The sequence below is a fragment of the Cyprinus carpio genome, chromosome A18 (genome assembly GCF_018340385.1).
Source record: "Cyprinus carpio isolate SPL01 chromosome A18, ASM1834038v1, whole genome shotgun sequence".
Lineage (NCBI taxonomy): Eukaryota > Metazoa > Chordata > Actinopteri > Cypriniformes > Cyprinidae > Cyprinus > Cyprinus carpio.
In genome coordinates this window covers 23,804,428-23,816,948 of record NC_056589.1, presented here as the reverse complement: position 1 = coordinate 23,816,948, position 12,521 = coordinate 23,804,428, and the positions used below count along the sequence as shown (strand labels likewise).

Genomic DNA, 12,521 nt, shown 5'->3' with positions numbered 1-12,521 from the left:
TATTTGTCCGAGTGGAAATGAATTCATATGCAGTCATTTGTTACCTTCAAAAACAGCCTTAAAAGAAGGTAGGGTGGGTGGACTGTAGATATGAATTATATGAAATATTTATTATAATAAACTTAGTCTTTATACATCTCTGTATTGTTTTTGCTTTAACTAACTAAATCAAGAATTTATGAATTATGATTATTATGCAACAAATTATGCTAATTGCTTCCATGGCACCCCTGCATAACACTTGTGAGCCACTTTCTATCTGTTACATATGAAGTGTTTACATGTATGACATTTTCTCTTTACTCCTCCCTTTCTGTCCATCGCAGTCACAGAGGTGAACGGGGTTATAGAGCCCAGCGTGGCCAAACGTCTTAAAGGGACTCCTGAAAGGATCGAGCTGGAGAACTACCGTCTATCTATGATGAGAGAGGAGGAGCTGCAGGAGGTGCCCGAGGAGACGCTGGCCGAGCACAACCTCAGCAGTGTGCTGGACAAAGCCACCGGCATTGAGGAGGGATCCAGGTATCTCTCTCATCTTTATATCATGTTGGTTACGCTGTTCTAGGGTGTTGCTATGCAGTTTCTATCATGCGAGCTCCACTAATTTTCAGCCATTACATAATATAATGAAATATGTGCTTGTGCATTAGTAGAACTATATTAGTATTACTTACTAATATAGTTCTGCTGGAATTAAAATGTGTGACAAAAGCGTTTGCATTTTCCACTCTCTTTTGTTCCCGTTTCGCAAGATAGAAGTGATTTGGGAAATATTTGTTTTTTTTTTTAATGCAGAAGCCAAAATGAATTTAAATTTGTCATATGGTAATTTTGTTCAAGAAAAGTGACTTGAAGTAACAAGGACTGGCATCCTAGACTACTTTGAAGCTCATAATTTGAGGACACAGTGTTGCCATTACCTTTTCCCTTTGTTGAATTTCAAATGTTCTGGCTTGGAATCAAAACTTTTAAATATGCAGGCAAGTGTCCTGAAGTGAACATGAAATCAAAATAGTTTCTTAATACTCATTCCTGGTCTTATTTAACAAACTTCTTAAACAACACCTATCATTCCATTCTATAACTATATCCACTTATCTTGTTATTTCAAAATTTTAGTAAGATTTCTCTTTTTTTAATGCAGTTAATTGTTTTATTTAGCAAGGATGCAGTAAATTGATCAAATGTGGCCATAAAACATTTACATTAAAAAAGAAAAATAATCTATCTTAACTTTCTATTCATAAACAGAACCTCAGACAAATTGCTTAACAGTTTCCGCAAAAAATATTAAGCAGCACAACTGTTGTCAATATTAATTATAAAAATGTTTCTTGAGCACTAAATCAGCATTAGAATGATATCTGAAGGATCATGTGACACTGAAGACGGCAGAAAATTCAGCTTTCTATTAAAATTTAAAATGACACTTTTTTTTATTTAATAGTATTTCACAATATTATGGTCATTCTGTATTTTTTTAACGCAATAAATCCAACCTTGGTGAGATTAAGAGACAATAGACTTCATTCAAAAACACTTAAAAATCGCACAGACCCCAAATTTTTGAACTTGCTTTAAATGTTTATCTGGGACTAAAACGATCAACCAGGGGTCAATGGTGATTTTTACACACTTCTCCATCCCTACAGCAGCTCAGAGTCTGATATGGAGGAAGAGGATGAAGAACCAGAAGGGGCCGGCCCATCCGATCTGGGTGGGGTTCCCTGGAAAGAGGCGGTGGAGCTCCACGCTAAACTAAAAGGAGAAAGCGACCCTGGTGCAGCAGAAGACAACAATGGCCTTCATGATGGAGAGATGGATGAGGATGAAGAGGAGGAGGAGGAGGAAGATGAAGACGAGGAGGAGGAAGAAGAAGAGGAATCGAGTGATGGTAAGCATCGCTTCAGTGCTGGTGGCTTCATTGTGCTTGTGAGGGTGATCAAAGTGTCTCGACACAATGAATAATGGATGTAGATGGATGTCCTGGACAGAATGGCCTGGTTGATGGCGGTTGATTTGATTTTAGAAGGCAAACTTGAAGTAGCTTATATTCTTTTTCTTTTTAGAAGATAATTTTAAAGGAACAGAAAGACTGTAATGTGTTTGCTCAGCAGAGTCTCATTTGCTCTGTCCACTTCATATCATCTTTATGTATGTGGCGTCTAGCTCCCCTGATTAGATATTATATGTTCACCAGGGTTGTCTGCTGTCTCATATTCACAGAGAACTTCTGAAATTACATTTTCTCTTTGACTAAGACTTTTTCTGATGAAAAATGTAAGACAAAAGATTTCCCAGAGCTTCAGCTCCTGATATATAATCTTTTTACACTGATATGTCTCATCAGTGAGATGCTGAATCATTCATCGATTCTAAACTTGTTTATACTAATGTGCTACTGTTACTCGCCTTTTCAACCTTCGGCATTTTCAGATGTTTGCGGCATCTCTGGCTAATCAACTAGTTTTCCTTTTCAAACTCTGTCTTTTGTATTTCTCCTTTATAAAAAGAACCTTTTATAACTTTCTTTGAAACAAACTTTTTAACAAGAATCAAAACTATTGGTGAAATCTAACAAAGAGCTAAGGAAAATTTTGTGAAGAACCTTTGAAATGTTGAAATTTTTGAATTATGGAACATCTGTCACCCAATCAGAATGACCTTACAGTGCCATGGTTTAATTTTTTTTAGACAGCAATATATAGTACTTTTTGGTACTTGTATTATACTGTTATTTTACATCATTCTAAAGAGTTGTCATATTTTATCAGTTAATTATTTTAACTCATTAAATCACCAAAATAAGTAAATCACCCAAATCATTCAGTCAGTATACTTTCAAACCCAAAAGTCTATACTGTAGCTGATGCTACTGTTGAAGTCCTCAGTACTTTGGTCTCTGAATGTTATTGGAGGTTTCTCGTTCTGTGTGTCATCCTGTACTGTGACAATATAATTTTTTTTCCCCTCATCTTTTGCCTGTCACTTCTCTCTTGATCCTCTGCTCTGTCTTTTCCATCACTGTGTGTCTGTGTGTGTGTGTGCTGGGGTAATTGTATGGGATGACAGCGGGAGAGTATTTCCCTTGGGAGAGGGAGCTTCAGTCAGGTCTTTGGTTGGAAAATCTCGCAGATGAAGAGGATACGGGTGTATTTAAAGGTAGTGATGCCTGTGGATGCGTTTGGCTTTAGCACACGCCGATACCTCATAACTTCACCAGTAACTGAAAAGTTATTTAGCTAACACAGTTTGCCTTTTCTCCTGCTTTCCTCCTCTTTTTTTTATTAGATATTGATTTGTGTTTATTAAACAAGGCTATGGAGCTTTTACCATGAACATAATTATTAATTGCTCTTTTTTTTCTGCAATAATGTTGTTTGTGGTTAAAATGGCATGCATTCACACCACCGTGGTGTTTTGAATGAGATTTTCGGGGTGTTTTCACACTTGCTTTGATTGTTTGGTCTGAAACTTGAGCTTATGTCATTAACATGAGTATCACTGTTAATACTAGTGGCATCTGTTTATCACTGTATCTAGGTAACAGGAAGAGAAGATGCCAACTTCTTTGTTTTATTAATGCTTTTATTGTTGTTTTACCAAACCTCAAAGGTATAGTTCACCTGGAAATAAAACTGCATTATCATTTACTCACCCCCATGTTGTTCCAAACCTGTATGAATGACTTCTGTGGAACATGGGCTAAAGATATTTTGAAGAATGTTGGTAACCAAACCATTATGGTAGTTAAAAGTGCTGTATGTGGGCTTGACACAGAGGGGTTGAAATAGGTATTGTAGTCCAAATTCAAAATATTAGAGAGGGTTTTTTTTTTCACTTAGCCCCTCCTTCTGCTGACGTCAGGAGTACTTAAATTCACACAAAAGCTCAAGTGTGAAAGCACCCATAGAGTTGATTGTTGCTTTTTAAAAATTGCTGTCATATTTGAAGGAACCTTTTCTAATGCATGCTACTTTTCTAAAGTATATACTAACTTGGCACAGTCTGTTCTAAACTATAATGTTTTTCTCTCTTTTTGTCTTCTTCAATGTGTCTGTCTGACCATTTATGGCTGCTGAATCTCACTCTCTGCTTACATTGCTGCCTATGGGGACTTTTTGTGACCTGGACCTTTTTACTTTTTAAACAAATTGGATTTTCTGTTCTTGACGTGCTAATGGACTCGCCAATTCATCCTACAAAATGATTGCGTCACCTTAATGGCTACCCGTAATGCCACCATGCAGCTAGAAACCTGCGAATCCAGCAAGCCATACATCCAGTAGACCCTCTGGACATCCAGATAGACAACCACTGGATATCCAAACAAGCTGAAGGGCCGGTTGAGGGCCCCTTGGTGTCACCCTTAGGCTCTCAGCCCTCGCTGAACAACACCCAGCTCACACAGCACACCTCCTCCACAGGTAACCCCATGTGGAGGAGTCATGCCTGGGCCCTGTGGCTTTCAGGGGGTAGTAGATGGTGCAGTTTACACCTGGTATTAACATGCATCTCATATGTTTTTCTGTGTAATTGGATTTTGGGAGTAAAATATGTTTTTAAAGTTTGTAATCAGTTGATATCATATGCTTAATATGCATGCTCTTCTCCTCGGTTTAGATTACCTTTGCCATCATCTGCTGTAGCACTTACTTAAAGTTAATCTTTAAAAACATATAGTTAATAACTCATTTATTTTTAATATTGTACTGAATTTTAAATTTGGCATGAAAATAATTATCAGAATCGGACAGAATTTAATAGTAGTGAATTTCTCCTAGTATTTTTCGCTGTTCACTTTTAGTTGGATCACTCGAGATGTGTTGCCAGGTGTAAAGGAGGTTGTTGTGTGCGTGATTTGCATGCGTGATCGCTTTTTGATGTGAATTTTTCAGGTGAATTTCTACAATAGCGTTTTGCTTGCTTATCATACTTTCTGCAGTCTTTCATCTTGCTTTCATATTTTTCTACATCACACTTTGTCATTATTTTGACCTTTTACAAATGAGTTATTTGTTCTCCTATATGTTGTGTGTCCTTATGTCTCATTTTGTCAATATTGTGGATATTGGGGCATTGCTCACGAAGTATATGCCCCTTTTTCTGTTGATTTCTTTGATTTATTATGTATGTGTTTTTATGCTTTGCTGTGTCTGTGCATTTCATGTACCTGTTCCCATTCTCATTTTCCATTGGTTTAATTGTAGCCCCCTCCCACAAATCCATGCGTCATGAGGCTGTCAGAGCCTGGTTGGACTCGATGTCTGGAGGTAGAGAAGTCGTCCAGCAACTTATATTAGTGCTAATACATACACACATCAGTGCATGGAAATACTACTGAACACTTAACACCACTGCAATCATTGTGTAACATTGATTGCATGTTGAAACATCATGCGCAAAAACAAGTTGACGCTACTGCATGCTGGAGTGGCGAGATGGTGTCTGGTGTGATGGCTATTATCCTTCAGCTTAATCCAAACACACACTGCATCTGACATATTTCCTTCTGAAATAATACAAATTATGAAATGTGCTTAGGTGTATAACCATTTCGTCCCAGGATGCATGTGGTGCATCTGTGGAGGATGCAAAGAGCTTGTTGTGACATAATTGCAAGGCACTTATTCTGTACAGCGCAAGGCCACAGTGAGGTCAAAACCAAAAAGAACTTAAAACATTTTGGAGTGTTTTTGTGGTTCAGAGAGTGGACACGCACAAAACCCTTGAATACAGCAGCCTTGAGCATGTCACAGAAGTGCAGGAAGGAAATAGACTGAAAATGGTTGCAAACGATTCCGAAGCTTGCCAATAATCTCTGCTGAAGTACAAGTAACACTGTTAATGTATGCAAAAAAGTAGTGGTGTGTGGACGGGGGTGTCTCAGCTCAATTTCCCTCTTTATTTACGTTTGTAATGTTCAGTTTGGTGTCAACTCTTTACTCACCCCTTCTCAACAGCTGCTGTTTTTGAGCCCCATTCATTTGACTGTGCGTAAATGGATACTTGCATGTGTTTAACTACTAATACAATTTGTTTATTTCTACATTCTGTCATGTGCGCTCATTGTGTGTTTATTTTAATGTTCCCTGAAGACCATCATTTGTTAACTACATGATTGATACATTCTGTGCTTGTTTTTTTTTTTTTTTTTTCAACATTCTTCATTCCTTAGCTGTTTTGTGTTGCTTACACCTTCTGCATGTGGAAGGTCTTCTAATATTCCTGAGAATAGCTAATAGTTTTTACCTTTTCTTTTAGACTTTTAACCAACATATTCAGCTTATTTTTGTTCTCCTGTGATCCCAGAGCCATGTGAAGAGGATGATGACCCAGAAGCAGAAGCAGGCAGTCCTGACTTTGAGCCAGGCACTGAAAAAGACCAAGGTTTGTCAAATCCATGTGCCATTTTATGATGATATATCATTATGCCTGAAAAATAACAAAGTAAAATTCTTTACAATTAAATAAAAAAAAAAAACCTTCAAAACTTATCTATATAAAAATATTAAAAACCTGATGACATAAAAAGATAAACTACTTTTAAAAAACATAATAAAAAAGTTTTTCATTTTTACATAAAAAAATTAATTTCATATAAATTGTATGCTTTTCTTCCTCTTTTTTTAATTTATATTATTTATACATCGTCTAAATTAACGCAGACAAAATGTTTGCTTTTAAAATGTATGTTTCTATACATTTTAAACAGGCTCTCACACTGTTTTAAATTCTTTAATATCAAAGAGGACATTCCCTCAGATGCAGAGGCTGAAGCTCGCTCACATTGCATAGATGAAGTGGTGATGCTTCCAGTGGATAATGGCAAAGCAGAGAGCCAGGGACATGTTTCTGACACTGGTAATCATAACATAATCATAATCATATAACGTCATGCCATTTCCATTTCTGTTTGAGACTGATGATTGCAAATGTTCATGCACTTGCATAACTTGCAACACATTACATCAATGTCTTGCTTCATAATTATGCAGGCTTTGATGATTAAAATCTCAACACAAGGGGATTTTCAATGTCCATCAATATTTGAGCCAGTTTTATTTTTCCTTGCAGAGAAAACGTCTGCAAATCCAAAGGAATTGATTGTGGACGTTGTGCTGTCTCCAATCCAAAAACCTGCTTTACCCATTGAAGAGGTGATACAGGGTTGTGGGATCTAAATGTCTTGGTCTGACTTGTATGCTGGGTATTTAAAATGACAAAAGCCTCTCCGTGCTATAAAATTCTACCATTCATTTTCTCTTTCTACAGGTGAAAGACGTTTCTCCTGTAATGCTAGTTAAATCTCCTGGTGCACGTTTTTTCTCTGAGCCCTATCTACTTGATGATGTTAAACCCAACATTCCCCTGCCTCAGAGTCCTGATGCTAAAAGTCCCTATTCACCTGCTGCTCAAATTACTGCGCTGTCGCCCATCTGCTCCCAACCTGTTCCACAACCAGAAACAACATCTCTTAAATCTCCTGTCCAGCATGAGCCTTGTGCCTGCTCTCCAACAGGTAATCCTTTGTCTCCAATATGTACCCAATCACAGCCCTGCAACGAGCCACCCTCACCCCTCTCCACAAGCTCCCCTGTCAGGACTCAGCCAGTCCCAGCTATCACTTCCACTCCTTTGGCTAAACCTGCTTCTGAGAAGAGAACCAATGACCCCTTGAAAGATTCAGTGCCTGAGGAATCCCCCATCAAGAAAACGGACATCATTGAGGAGTTCTGGTTGAAGAGTGCAGAGATCAGAAAGAGTTTAGGACTCTCTCCTCTGGATCGAAGCAAACCATCAGTGGAGAAGAGCATTGTGAAAACTCCAACGCCTGGATCACCATCTCCAAAGTCTTACACCCCAGAGGACTTGTCTGAAGAGCAGAAGCCTTCTTTCACAGGCCGTTCTATCATACGCAGGATCAACATTACCTTGGAGGGTCAGGTTATATCTCCGGTGGAACCTAAGAGTAATGATTCTGAGAAGAAGGACTTGAGCAGCAGTTCAGGGTTGGGTCTTAATGGAAGCGTGACTACCAGTCAGACAGTAGCTAGTGACAGCTACAACAACTCTGATTCTACCATGCTTACCCCTCCTTCCAGTCCCCCACCACTTCCACCTAATGAGGAGCCAGCTTCTCTCCAAACCAAAAGGTCTCAGGTGTCCTGGGACAACCTTCTTGAAGCCACAGAGGAGCCTAAACCTGAGACTACACCCCCTAAACCTAAGACTCCAGTTAGTTCTCCTCAACCAAAACCAGTTGTAGCTCCAGTTCAAGACCCTGGAACTAACCCACCTGTTGTTTTGAGGGTAAAGGAACCGAATAAACCACGCCGTGAAGAAGTGAGAAAGTCTTTTGTGGAGTGTATAGACGAGATACCATTTGCTGACGACGTTGAAGACACGTACGATGACCGCACTCCGGACACAAGTGTTCTGGAAAAATTTTACACCCCGCCAACCAGCAAGGTCAACCGTGAGAAGCCGCCTTTGCACCTGGAACTGGCAATGGAAAATGGCAAGCCCAACATACATAGTGGAGTTTCCCGGACAGCAAAGGGTCCCCAACGTTTTTCTCTTGAAGCCAAGGAGATTGCAGAAGAGCGAATGCGGGCTCGGGAGAAGTCTGTGAAGAGCCAAGCTCTGAAAGACGCCATGTCCAAGCAGCTTACTAAGATGAAAGAATCAGATGCTGCCAAGGGTGCTGTGGCAAAAGTCGCCTGGAATGTTTCTGAGACAACAGGGAAAAACAAAAAGCAATCAAACACACCCAAGGACTCAGCAGTGAAGGCTTTGGAGTCCAAAAAGCAGACAGAGACACTACCTGACCGTTTCTTCACTACACCGACCAGTAAGACATTGGACAGTTCCGTCACATCTTCAGAAAGCTCAACAGGGGGCAAAAGCAAAAAGCGCAGTTCACTGTTTTCTCCACGCAAGAACAAAAAAGAAAAGAAAGCCAAAAATGAAAGGCTCTCTGGCACAGAAGAGACTCCACCCAAACACAAGTCCCTGTGGAAGACGGTGTTCTCTGGCTACAAGAAGGACAAAAAGAAAAAAGACGACAAGTCATGCCCAAGCACATCCTCCAGCTCTACAACTGAAGACTCGGGGAAGAAGAAAGAATCACCACTGGACAGGTCCTCAGGTCAGCTAGAATTGAACTCTAGATAGAACTCTTTGTCAGAATTCATCCTGGTCTATGCTAGCTCTGTTCCAAAATCTAGTATGAACCCTAAATAGGCAGCTCCTTTCCAAAACGGCATCAAAATCTTCATTAAATCTCATTAGATTCAATGATTTGACTCTCAAATGATTCCAGTAGACTCTACTGTTAGCGTATTGCTAAGATAATGTTGTGGTACCTTTAAGAAGCATGAAAGTACATTGCACAAAATATATATATACATGTATATACATTGAGCTATTAATACTTCATGGTTTTGCTTGAACAATTTGTTGCTCTATAATCAACTTCTTGCCTCATCCACAAATTTGGATTTATTTGTTTCCTGTAATTGTTGCAGTGCATTTTGGGTTTCCCTTTTCAAAAAAAAGAAAAAAGTAATATGTGATGCTACCTTAGAATTCGGTCATTGCAAGGTATATTAAGAGGCATCATTAAATTGCATACCCTTTGGAGCAGCCTTCGTGCCTGGAGCGTGCCTATGAAAATGCCAACCAGTTCTCATTCAGGCTCACTTCAGACCCTCATGGGTTGTGTTAAAATCTTGCAGAATTTTAATGAGTATATTTTGACTTACACATGTTTTCTCAAAGTCTCTTTTAACTGGTGATTTTCTTATGCAAAGTTCTCTAATTTACTGATGTAGATTTACGTCTGAGGAGAAATCTGAGCTTTTCTGAGGACTCTGATCTCTCCTGTGATGATGTACTGGAAAGATCCTCTCAGAAGTCCAAGGGTGATGTAAGTATATAATATAAATAGCTGTTTTTTCTCATTTGAGTCAAATGTTTTCTCTCTGCAGAGTCTCCAATTTTAATGAAATCTTTTACTCTTCTCAGCGCCATGTGGACCTGTTTGACTTGGTATCAGATTTGAAAAAAGACGCAATTAAAGAGGAGAAATCCAAAGAGAAGGATAAGGACAGGGCAAGGGAAAAAGGAAAAAGAGTAACAAAGAAGGGCAAGGAAAGGTCAAAAGAGAGGGAGAATGAAAGAAGAGTCAAAGAAAAGATTGTGAAAATGAAGGATGTGGAAAAAGAGAAAGGAAAAGAGGAAGAGGTATTTTGGTCATGTATTGCACAGCAGCTAGAAGCTACTGGGTTTCAGACAGAACATGAATGCAACACTATGCCAACAAACCAGTAAATATTTTAGTTAAACCAATGTAAAAAATATTGTTCAGCATTGTATTTCATTCGGAACCTGTAAGAAATCAAGTATCTTTAGCCTTGCTGTGTTTGTCTGAAGGTGAATAGACAGAGATTGGGGCTAGATGTGTAGAAGGACAAAAAAAAAAAATCATATTCTGATGTCCACCAAAATAATTTAACATTTATTTATATATAGTAGGCACTTTCATAACTTGCCTAGTTGTGGATATGAAGTTGTGATCGTGACACAGGGCACAGGTAGTTTGTGTTGTTTTGGTTGGGTTTTTTTTTTTAAGTACTCTCTAGCACATCTTCTAGAGTAATCTAGATTACGTCTAAAATGTCCAAAATTAACTTTTTGCCACACTTGCCGTTGGTGGGTGAAATTTTTTGGCCATAGATTAAAAAAAAAAAAAAAAAAAAAAAAAAACTTGCTTACTAGCTTTGTTGGTTAATGTGATGAATATTTCACATTCTGTTTGTGAAATATTCAGTTTGGTTGGCGGTGTTAATTTTGGACCCTGAGTTTAATTGTGTTGCACAAAACACGGTCGCATTAATTTGTTCTTTTGCACTTATCCCAGCGTCCTTAAATGTTAAGTCTTGTTTTTGTTTGTTGCCATAGAATCCTGATTTTGTTTAATTGTACATTAACCCATCTAATCACATAATTTTTGTTTTGTTTGTTTTCTTCTTTAATGTATTTTTCTAATCTGTTTATGTACCTCATGCATTGGCGTTCAAGAGATCGTATGCCACAAAGGTAGTGTGTTCATTCATTCCCATTGGTCTACTCGTTTTACGCATGCCATATCACACCGTCATGCCTAACCCGTCTGTTATTGTTGGTTAATGTTTGCTTTATTGTTTTACTAACCATTTTCTGCAGCATGGTGAAGGCTAAAGTGCCCCCTTTCTGTTGGATGTAACTGTATCACATGACGTTCTTAAAAGGCTTTCTGGCTATTTACCTGCATACTGTTTTCTATACTGTGTACCAACTTGTTTTTCTTGTTTCATAGCTTCTACTACACTTTCTTAAAGCATCTCCAGTCAATATTTTTTCTATCTATCTATCTATCTATCTATCTATCTATCTATCTATCTATCTATCTATCTATCTATCTATCTATCTATCTATCTATCTATCTATCTATCTATCTATCGTCATAGTCTGCAAATTTAAAGTTTGAGTCAAGTCTTCTTTTTTGTTAGTATTGTTTTGAGTCTCTTTTGTGCTGATGTCAGGTGTAGTAAATTTATGAATCATGTTTGGGTTTTATACTAAAGTGTTTAATTATTTGTTGAATTTCCAGCAAAAATACACACACAGTACAATTATTGTGATAATAGGTTATACTTGATTACTATGACTTGATTATGCTGCTAAAATCGCATCTAGAGGTGCTTTAGAATTGTAAGTCAGAAGTACTTTAGTATGTTGTAGTAGTTACCTAGCTTTGACATTAGGCTGTTTTAGACTCTGCTGTAGTCTTCTATTCCACAAATCCCTGCCGTAGACATCTATGAGATGCCAGACAAGGATCCATCTGCAACTGACCTGGGCACAGGTTATAGGAGCGCTGGATCTGATTTTTAATTTCCTATTGCAGAAAACGTACACGGAGGAGGAACTCAACGCCAAGTTAACAAGAAGAGTACAGAAAGCTGCACGGAGGCAGGCCAAGCAAGAGGAGCTCAAGAGACTCCACAGAGCCCAGGTGAAAGCATACTAATGACTTTTTTCCATGAGGTTGTCAGAAAGTTGAATTTCAGCCATCGCAATGCAGAAGAAAAGAGTGTGAAATGCAGAAATTAACAAGAAGCTGCTTTTTGATTCCCCAGATCATTCAGAGGCAGCTGGAGCAGGTGGAAGAGAAACAGAGGCAGTTAGAGGAGAGAGGTGTCGCTGTGGAAAAGGCGTTGCGAGGGGAAGCAGGTATTTCTCTCTTTCAGTCTCACTTCAGTCTGAATGTTTCCTCAGATCTTTCCTTTCCTGTTGAAGGGTTAAAGCCTTGGAGCAGATCTTTATATCTCATGCATTTCTTTGTAGTGATACTTTGACCTTTAGGTCAGAGCGCTGCTTGTTGTTGTTTCTAGATTCAAGCTTCAAACTACAGTGCAGGCTTAAAATGATGTTTATGCATTATTTGCCTTATGATTAACTTGGATTAGTATTCT

General features: G+C 38.5%; 1 protein-coding gene across 27 annotated transcripts in view; it reads left to right on the top strand.

Annotated features, from left to right (window-relative positions):
* LOC109109904 (protein-methionine sulfoxide oxidase mical3a) overlaps positions 1-12,521 on the top strand; it is an 85,916-nt gene that overhangs the window by 62,161 nt on the left and 11,234 nt on the right. For 11 of the 27 annotated variants that reach the window (XM_042775528.1, XM_042775529.1, XM_042775532.1 and 8 more), the window contains 13 exons: positions 327-522; positions 1,653-1,894; positions 3,073-3,162; positions 4,251-4,427; positions 5,211-5,273; positions 6,313-6,390; positions 6,751-6,864; positions 7,078-7,160; positions 7,276-9,151; positions 9,837-9,931; positions 11,053-11,103; positions 11,954-12,061; positions 12,186-12,279. In XM_042775528.1, the coding sequence (XP_042631462.1) occupies positions 327-522; positions 1,653-1,894; positions 3,073-3,162; positions 4,251-4,427; positions 5,211-5,273; positions 6,313-6,390; positions 6,751-6,864; positions 7,078-7,160; positions 7,276-9,151; positions 9,837-9,931; positions 11,053-11,103; positions 11,954-12,061; positions 12,186-12,279 (3,267 nt within the window). Of the gene's footprint in view, positions 1-326; positions 523-1,652; positions 1,895-3,072; positions 3,163-4,250; positions 4,428-5,210; positions 5,274-6,312; positions 6,391-6,750; positions 6,865-7,077; positions 7,161-7,275; positions 9,152-9,836; positions 9,932-10,029; positions 10,615-11,052; positions 11,104-11,953; positions 12,062-12,185; positions 12,280-12,521 lie in introns of those variants that run through there. The other 16 variants (XM_042775547.1, XM_042775554.1, XM_042775553.1 and 13 more) reach the window with 13 other exon arrangements.